Source organism: Mus pahari, chromosome 9 (assembly GCF_900095145.1).
Source record: "Mus pahari chromosome 9, PAHARI_EIJ_v1.1, whole genome shotgun sequence".
In the NCBI taxonomy this organism is placed as follows: Eukaryota; Metazoa; Chordata; class Mammalia; order Rodentia; family Muridae; genus Mus; species Mus pahari.
In genome coordinates, this window is record NC_034598.1 from 9,163,948 (window position 1) to 9,174,049 (window position 10,102).

The window sequence follows — 10,102 nt, forward strand, 5'->3', positions numbered from 1 at the left end:
TTCTTCTTCTTCTTCTTCTTCTTCTTCTTCTTCTTCTTCTTCTTCTTCTTCTTCTTCTTCTTTTTTGGTTTTTCGAGACAGGATTTCTCTGTATCGCCCTGGCTATCCTGGAACTCACTCTGTAAACCAGGCTGACCTCAGCCTGCCTCTGCCTCCCAAGTGCTGGGGTTAAAGGCATGCACCACCACAGCCCAGCTTACAAACCACTTTCTACTGTTACCATTTATCAAAAATTTTAACATATTACTTGTAAGACGTGCTACCATATACCTGTTCCTAGCTAATGGTAGGTCAAGAGGCCTGTCCGGTGTCGCACCAAATTGACTCGGCTGACTCCAAAGTCTGGTCTGTCCAAACCGCTCCAGGATCTCTGGCCCGTGCTTGCAGGGTTTCTTGGGGTTCTTTGTGATGTGGAAGGGGATGGAGAAGCGTTTGGGGTGGACAGGACTCCAGCCCTGCTGTGACTCTTTATCAAGGCCTCTTCACATTTGCTCTCCTTGAAACAATCTGCCGAGCTACCAGTCCTTAGAAAGCACGGTGGCGTTGGCTCAGCACACTGAACTGAGTGGTATAGTAGGAGTCTACCTGCAGCCTGCGGCTCCCTGCTGTTGGGTCCTTCTTGCTCCCCCAGCCCCGCCCCACCCAGGCCTCTATTAAAACCTTCCCTTTCTCAGAGGACTGCTTGGTGTGCCTCTGAAGTTATATCCCACTGGCACCCAGAAACTCTCTTTAGTGTGTTTGACCCAATTCATAAATCTTGGAAGAAACCTAGAACTGGATTTTCTCCCTGTGTACGAACCACAGCGGTTTAACACCACAGAGTCTGGAAAGCTACAGCAGGCTGCAGGCAGGCGGGAGGGGAGGGGGTGAGGATGTGCCTTTCCCGCCACGGTGAATCCTTCCCCCACCTTCCCGCTGCCCCAGCAGGAGCTGGTGCCTGGGCTGCCAGCTCCCTGGGCTGAGGTTGCAGCAGGGGGTGAGGTTCCCTGGGGCTTGCCGATGTTCAGGTGACCGTTTGGGAGCGTCTGTTTCTCATCTGAGATACACTCAGCCAGAGCTATGAAAGGTTTCCGACAGCAAAGCTTCCTGCTCATGCTATAGGATTCCCAACCACAGGCATCTCCAAGAGGTAGAAGCAAAACGCATTGCTGTTACAGCTCAAAAGTTTCCCGTGGGCTGGGGTTGGCTTTGTGTCAGTCTGCCAGAGAAAGCGTGAGGATGGGGCCCTCATATGAGGGCTGCGATCTGCAGAGGCAAGAAAGGGCTTCTTCACTGTGGGGAGACGGGAGAGGGGGCTGGGATGATGCAGGAGATCACAGTGAATGGTTTGGGGGTCCATGTCAGGCAGGTGGGGCTTCCGTTATAATGATTATAAACCACACATTTCTGAGCCCTTAGAGTCTGCAGTGGTGGGATTTAGGGAACTAAAACTACTGGCTATTTATTGAACGCCATAGAAGAATACTGCCTAGCTTTGGGGCTAACTCTGACCTTACAACCTTATCCTGGTTGACCCTTACTGCTTTCACTAGTAGACAACTAAGAGACTGGGGTGTTCTGGTCTGCAGATGACCACTGAGCACCGCGGCAGGGGTTCTTCCTAGACAGGGCTCTTCTCAGGTCAGAGGATGGTGCTGTGAACAAGGCAGATCCCATTCCAGAGAGACCTCAGCACCTTACTGTGATGACTGCTGGAGGAGGAAAAGTGTGGCCTGTGTGACAGTGCTGGAAGGGGAGGGGCCGCGGGACGGTGCTGGAAGGGGAGGGGCTGAGCGACCGCCTCATCTTGGGAGTCAGGAAAGGCTCCATTGTGATGGGATCCACTGAAATGAGACTTGACATTTGAGCGCTTTGAAGGACAGGTGTCTAGAGGCTCCTGGTGGAGATCACATTGCTTCATGGGAAGCGGGTGGGGGCTAACAGTGTCAGTTTCTGGCTGAGAAGGGATGCAGCCCAACCTGGCCTGCTGGCCCCTAGGGACATCTTCTGTCCTGTTGGCAGGTCAGCTTGTCTTGAAGGATTAATAAAACAAAACGAATAGACAAAAAAAAAAAAATCTGATTATAATCTAAGGAAGGATCAGGGTTTTTCCTCTCTGGTCTCTGTCACTTTGTAGTATCTTAAAAGCTGGAACTGAAAGAATGTAAAACAACTCGGTTTCAAACCAGATTCTGCTTAGATTGTGGGCTAGCCTGGGCACCTCACACTCTGCATGGCCTTGGACACACACCTGAGGCCTTAAGAAGTGTTACTTATTGTCAGCAGTCTGCAGTGTACTGGGTCACGTGGTACCCGAGGTTGGAGGGAACACACACACACACACACACACACACACACACCATACTCTGAGAAGAGCATAGCTGTAGGAGGTAGGGATTTTTGACTCCTGGCTCATCCTGGCTTCCCACTCCCTTGTTCCACTCTCCCACTCTGTTAGCTAAAGTTTCTCCTGAATTATGAATGAGCGAAAGGCAATTATGTGTGTGCTCGTGGGGATGCGTGAGAGGGAAAGAGATTTGCAGATGTGGTCTGAGCACCGTGCTTCAGAAGGCTCCGGCAGGATTGCTTTTCAGCACCGAGTCAGTCGGTGGTCTCTTTTTCTGCTAACTGTGAATTCAGCTTCAGGAGCAACAAGATTTAATTATGTACCCATTCACCACCGGGTCTCACTTTTCACGGTTTAACAGCCCACGGGGAGCGACATGACCAAGCGCAGCTTCCCCAGTGCTGTGGACGGCGAGTGCTTTGCACGCTCCATCCGCACAGGAGCAAGATTTGTTCAGTCCGTCCAATCTTGTTCATCTGTCACGTCTGCCTGCAGCCCCTTCCTGTATCGGACTGGACCCATCTGTCTTCCTGACACCTTCCCCAGCAGCTGGCTGGAGCAGGGAGCCAGTGCTGTGTTGATTTTTCTCTGTGAGCACAGACCTGCACCAGCTTTGCAAACCCACCACTGGAAAGTTCCATTGTCCTTCTCTGGAGTGAATGTACATGCTTTGGATGAGGAGCAACTGCCGAGGTGTGACTCAGCTTACCTGCTGCCCTGCCTAGTGTGACTGAAAGGCCCCTCATAAACACCCACGAGACAGCCTGGCTGTTCTTCCACCATCCTGTAAAGGGGGAAATGCCCACAGCTGGTATGAGTCCCAAGCACAGAGAGCGCTTGCCTCAGTGTCTCAAGAGTTTACAGCCATCACTGAGAACACTCTCCTCAAAGATGACCAGGAGCCCTCTGTTCTGCTGTAGTCAGCGTCTGCTGTTCCTGACCTCGCTCAAAGGGCTGCCCGACCCTGGGCAGGATCTTATCAGTGGACCGGACTTCCCCTCCTTCCTGCCAAGTACAGGAAATTAGATTTGACCTCTGCTCTCATCCTTGCAGAATCATTCTTGGACTAAAGACTTCCCGCCTTTGTAGTCCGGACATCTATTACCACCCTGATTAACAGCCATGCTCCCGTGGGCGGGCCCCGAAGACAGATGTGATTTCTGTGCTTCTTCAGCCCCGCGTTGAGTGCAGATGTCTTTAAATGGACTAAAAATCATCTTTCACTAGTGGGTGTCAGTGTTCCAAAGGCTCAGTGGGATGCCTGGTGCCACACCACCTCATGGGACCCCTCCATGTCCAACAAGGAAAAACCGGGGGAAAACAAAACAAAACTCAAACACAATCTAGTTCTCAACTAGGACAAATGCAGAAATTAATTTTCTCAGGTAGATCAAGAGCAGGGAGGGGAGCACAGAAGCAAACTGCTTTGTCTTAAGACTTCGGGAAGGTTGACAGGCACCGGCTTCTTAGCTCCTAGAATTTTCCTGTACGGTAGTTGCTTTTTGCCTTTTTCTAGCCTGGAAGTGGTGGCAAGGACCACTCACGCAAAGCTAGCTTCCTTTACAAAGCACATCGATCCATCTCACAGTCATCAAATCCATGCTTCAAGAATATTTATTCTCTGCTCAGCTGTGGAGGGGTCAGTGTAATATATGACCCTGGTAATGAGAGGGCTTGGGTTGTATTGTTCAGCAAACACCTTTCACAAGACTAAGCCATGGAAAGAGCTTGATACAGGATTGTGAAATAAACATAGGCGGATTCTTAGGGAGTTATAATCTAAAGTGCAGAAAGGTATGCAAGTGATTGTACTGCAAAGAAGGATGTGGGAAGCATTCAAGGAGAAGGATAGATAAAGGTCAGATGGAGAGGTGGGTGATAGCAAGAAGGAAGGCCGTGGTGGTCATGAAGGGGTCTGATGGCCCCTGGGCTGGCATGCACCTGTCTCCATCTTCTCTCAAGATCTGGATCAAAGGCAAATTGTCTTCCTGCCTCAGGATCCGGATCACAGGTGTGCCCTCCATTCCTGGATTGTACTTAATTCCACAAACAGTCAAGTTGACAACTGAGAAGAGCCACCATGAGCAGTTTGCCCTGAGGGATGTGCAGGGAGCCTCTTTCACTCTGTAGAGTACCTGTGGTAGGTTGACCAGAAGGCCCAGTGCTTTCCCACTTCAGTACCTATAGTGGCCTCTCTGGCTGGAGATGTTACCATGATCTAAGTCATATTGCAGTTAAACGACAAGCAGGGGAAGCTCCCAAAGTCCTTTCTTTCCATCTAAGAAGGAAAGGTATAGAACCACAGTACAGCTGTTGACTTGGAGGCACAGTGTATAGGCAAGAGGGACTCAAAGGGACTTTGAGTGTTAAAAACATACAGACAGAGCTTGGTCTCCAGGACAGCCTGAAGCAGTGACTGTCACATGCTAGATAGAAAAGAGCTGAAGCAAGGAGAGCCACAGAAATATCATTGCAGGGTACATTGCAGGCACATTTCTGACTTCCCCCATTCCTAGGAACAAATACTTGACAGCAAGCAACTGAAGGGGGAGGGGACACAGTTTCAGCTCACAGTTTGGGGGTGGCCACCCCTCATGACAAGGTGGTTGTGGAAGAAGAAGTTGCCTGAATGGGGGCCTCGAAGCTTGATCAGGGCCAGGTGTACCAGAAAGCAGAGAGAGGAGACCGTGTGCTTACCTGGTTGTCTTGGTTACGGAGTCTTTGTAAAACACCATGACCACAAGCAGCATAGGGAGGAAAGGGCTTAATTCATCTCACAGCTTGTATTCCACCATCCAGAAAAATCACGGCAGGAGCTCAAGGCATGACTGGCCGGTACCTGATGGCTTGCTTTGCTTGCTTGCTGCATTTCTTTCTTTCTTCCTTTCTTCTTGCCTTTTTTTCATCCTTCCTCCCTCCTTCCCTCCCTCCTTCCCTCCCTTCTTCTTTTCCATTTTTCTTTCCTTCCTTCCTTTCTTCCTATTTTCTTTCCTTCCTTCCCCCTTTCTTTCCTTCTCTTTTTTCCTCTCACACAATACATCCTGACTGCTGTTTCCCTCCCTCCTCTCCTCCCAGTCTTCTATGCCTCCCCTCTCCCCCAAATCCACTGCCCCTCTGTTTCCCTTCAGAAGAGAGCAGGCCTCCCAGTGATATCAGCTGAACAGGGCATAACAAGTTACAATAAGAATAGGCACAAGTCCTCATATCAAGGCTAGATGAAGCAACTCAGTCGGAAGAAAAGGGTCCCACAAAGTGTCCCAAAAGCAGGCAAAAGGGTCCCACAAGAACACCAAGCAACCACAACACATATGCATAACCTAGCCAGCCCCATGCAGGCTCCCTGACGGTCACTTCAGTCTCTGTGAGTCCCCATGAGCCCTGCCTGCTGTTGATTGTGTGAGTTGTGTTCTTGTTCTTGTTCCTTGACCCCTCTGGCTCCTACAATCGTTCCTTCCCTTCTTCTGAGGGATTCTCTGAGGTCAGGCTAATGTTTCAGCCTGCTTTCTCTTAGCACCCACGACCACCAGCCAGGGGTTGCAGTGCCCACAGTGAGCTGGCGGGGCCCTCCCACACCAATCATCAGTTTAGACAATGTAGCGCAGGCTAGCCCACTGGCCAGTCAGGTGGGCTCATTATCTCAGTTGAGGTTCCTTCTTTCAGAATGATTTTACTGAATTCACATAAAACTAGCCAGCACACTTCTCTCCCAGTACTTCATCCATTCTGAGACCCCATCCTCTGGGGTGGTACTGCCCACATTCAGGCTGGGTCATCCCTGAGGTGTGCCTCCTGGGCGATTCTAAGTCTAGTCGGACTGACAGTACAAATTAGCTATACCATTAGTGATATGCTTTTACCAAAGAGTCAGCAAGCATGGTGGGGGCAGGGCAGACAGGAAAGAGAATCCCCTACGGACTCCTATGAACCCAGCGCTGAGGACAAGGGACAGGTAGTGAAGTAACACCATCTTCTTCTAATAGCAGGTACAGACAGACCAGACATGGACAGACCCCACCCCCCAGTGCTGCTGGAGGTATAAATGGAAGATCAGCCATTGTGCAAAGTCCAAAAGTGAAGACCCATCTCTGTTCTGCCACACTGCCATCACCAGAGGACATAAGGAGGGCCCAGTATTGCTTGGTCCCACAGGCTACAGAGGCCCATTTTGCTTACCACTCAGCTTACCAGCCCCAGGCACCAATAGCTGTCTATTGCAGACCCTGGTCCACAGACACAAAACTGAACCAAACGTTAGCTAGAATTTTGAACCAGAATTTCAGTTTGTCAAGGATGAGAGCTCTCCCGAGCCTTCTTCCAGGGACAGCACAGCACAGAGGCTGTTGCCCTTTGCACCCCACTGACCAACCACTCACAGCCTCTACCTGTTACAGGGACTCGTGGCGGACTTCAGAGCACTAAGAACTCCTTCTGGGAGAGCTAGGGGCTTGGGGGTAACGTAACCCAGTAGGCAGCACCAGATAGGCACTGAGTTTCACTGCTCATGGTCCCCCTCCTCTGCTCACTCCCTGCAGCCCCGAGCCCCTCTCCGGAGGTGCAGGATACCAGGCGACCAAGCAGCAGAAACCCTTCTACCTGGACTGTGGAGGACGTAGTCCGGTTTGTGAAAGATGCTGATCCTGAGTCTCTGGGACCTCATGTGGAGCTCTTCAGAAAGCATGTATGAAAGCAATGGGTCTGAAGGGAGGCCAGGGGAGGAGAGGCATGAACCGAGGGAGGAGTTCCAGAGCCTCCAGACACTGGCGATCTAGACTAAGCTCTAGCAATGCCCTCAAGTGAGTCAGAGATGAAAGAGACAGAGGCAAGCATAGGCCTGTCAGAGCAGAGCGACTGACAGATTTGTGTTTTTAAGGGATATGTTTCTCTTCTGATCTCTCTCTTGGGCCTTGCCTGCTTTTCTGCTAATCCATTCATCCATCATCCATCTATCTGTCCATTCACCCACTCATGCATCATCTAACCACCCATTCACCTACCAGTCTGTCTGTCCATCCATCCATCTGTCCACTTGTCCATCCATTCATTATCCACTCACCCACTCATCCATCCATCCATCCACCCATCCACCCATCCATCTATCTATCAATCTACCTACCAATCTACTCATCTATCCGCCCACTCATCTGTTCATATCCCTGTATCTGTCCACCTGTTCATCAATCATCTATCTGTCCATCCATCCATCCACCCACCCACCTGTGCATTCAACAGTCATCTATAGCACCCTACAATGTGCCAGGCAAACTGTGATCTGGTGCTCTTACTGTTTACCAGTGGTTCTCAATCTTCCTAATGCTACAGCCGCTTAATACAGTCCCTCATGTTGTGGTGGCCCCCCAACCATAAAATTATTTTCGTTGCTACTTTATAACTAATTTTGCTACTGTTATGAATCATGATGTAAATATCTGTGTTTTCCCATGGTGACCCCCGAGAAAGAATCAATCGACCACAAAGGGGTCGAGACCCACAAGTTGAAAACCACTGGCTTAGAGGATTAAATGAGAAAATACGCATAAATACGTTACATGAAGCTTCTTTCATATACATAGCCTTCACATCAATGTTATAGTCACTTAGGCACTTCTGAAGTATGCAAAGATAGTAAGTGGGTAAACGGTAAGAATTACTGTTACTTGCCCAGCTTATGATATTAATTCTGGATTGGGAGTATAACGAATTGCTACAAATCCAGGGTCTTTAGACAAGGGACATCGCTTATCTTTTTTTCTGTGGGTCTGGAGCCTGACTGGATCTCAGGCGTTGGCAGGGAGACACTGGTGTCTAAGTATTCTAGGGGCAATCTGTTTGCCTGTCTTTCCCAGCTTCACAACCCTCTTTAAAGCCAGGATCATCAACCCTGGTCCTCCTCAGGCTGACCTGTCCGTGGCTCTCTCTGTCTTTAGCTGGATGGATGACATATACATGAGACCGTAGGAATGCAGGTGAACCTTTGTCTGCTTCAGTTAGAAAAGGGCAGTAATCTGAAAGGTGCAAGGTAGCAAATGAGTTCTGGGAGGGGACAGGAAGTCGAGGGCCTCATAGTTGCTTGCTTTGATTGTTTCCAAGAGCTTTCCCAGAACAAGAGGTCTGTGCGCTCTATCTACTCACCTGCCCTGAAAGTGCCCGGCGAGCACTCCCAGGGCCTTGGCCACCATTTGGCTGCTCTGACTGTCCTTTGGCTTTCCCTTCTCTCCAGGAGATTGATGGCAATGCCTTGTTGTTGCTGAGGAGCGACATGATCATGAAGTACCTGGGACTGAAGCTGGGACCCGCGCTGAAGCTCTGCTATCACATTGACAAGCTAAAGCAAGCTAAGTTCTAAAGAGTTGGAAACAAAGCCCACATCACCAGGTTACTTCTGCCAGACCAGCATCCGGCCAACATCATGAGCAGACTGTCCTCTTAAACGTCACAGCCACAAAGACTATGTCTTCTTATAGAACGTGTGCATCCTTGCTTTTTCTAACATTCCTAGTGGCCCCTTTCAGGCACTCAACTGTGTGCTAGATTTGTCAGAAAAAAATCACAAAAAGCCTATTACATTCAGTGTTCCTGACGTGTTGGTCACTCTTTGCAGGTGCTATTTGTGCTGTGACAGAGTGGATAACTGAATGCTGTCACACAAGGAGAGCCCTGGAGGGGATTCACAAAGTCCCTGCAGGGGCTGTGGGGTCGCCCCCAGTGGCGGTGGCAACCGCTCCCTGTTCTTGAGACAGATCAGCATGAGTTTCACTGGACTCAGCTCTGGAAGTTGTCTCTGATGACGGCCTCGCCTTGCACTATCTGGAAAACTTGAATTTTTGTTGCTGGTTTTTTGTCCGTTTGTTTTGGATGTTTTGGAGCCCTAGCTACTGAAGTCCTTCCTTTCTCCACTAGAGGGCAGACTGCTAACGAGGTTTCAGGATGCACAGACTGCGTGGCCAGGGTAGGGTTTTTATAAGCAAGACCTCGCTTGCACAGGGACAGGGGATGAAGTCCACACTGAGCACCCCAGATTGCCACTTGGGAAGAAATCAGGCTCTGTCGGGCGGGGTCCAGCTCATACCCATTACTTACTGACTTACTCGGGTGGGGTCCAGCTCATACCCATTACTTACTGACTTACTCGGTACAAATTCGGAAGCAACCATCTGCCTAAACAAAGACCTGGTGTCCCTTCCCTCCCAGAGTCTCACTGAGGCTCTGATATAATGGCATGCTGAAGAATCTTGGTGACATTTAGCTATGGGTATTTCTTGAAAAAAGAAAAAGGCGGGGGGCGGGAACTGTCTCGACAAAGTTTGAAATAGGATGCGCTGATTTCTAGTTTCATGGCTGCGTTCTTAGCTGTGTGTCTGTGGCTAATTTTTCTAGTCTTCAACAAATACGCAGACGTGTTTTTATTGGGTTTAATTCAATTTACAAATAGGTTTTTACTCTTCACTGTGAAGTAATGGGAAAAAATTGATTTTCTACCCTTTGCAGCTGTGTCCAGAGAGGGGGGTGGAGCCAGGGTTTTCCTAGGCAGAAGGGTGACCTCTTTGCTGTCTATTCTTTATGGACCTCCCCCCCCCCCTTTGTTTATTCTCAATGAATAGAGAACTCATGGGCACAGCCTTTTCCTTAACAGCACATCTGGGGAAGGTGAGGGTCAGGGTCTCCCTTGACAATAGTATGAATTTCAGAAAGGCACCTTCCCTCAGGCTGCAGTCTGAGCACGGTCTCAGCTGCCAAGTGTAGCCAGATGTCCTGGACTGTAACAAGACAAATTCAGTC

The 10,102-nt window shown here is 49.7% G+C and overlaps 1 protein-coding gene across 1 annotated transcript in view; it reads left to right on the plus strand.

The window, feature by feature from the left end:
• Positions 1-9,013, plus strand: part of Scml4 (Scm polycomb group protein like 4) — a 98,403-nt gene extending 89,390 nt beyond the window's left edge. The window contains 2 exon segments of the mRNA XM_021205714.2: positions 6,859-7,004; positions 8,544-9,013. Coding sequence (XP_021061373.2) covers positions 6,859-7,004; positions 8,544-8,669 — 272 coding nt within the window. The 3' untranslated portion in view covers positions 8,670-9,013.
• The last annotated feature ends 1,089 nt before the right edge of the window (positions 9,014-10,102 follow it).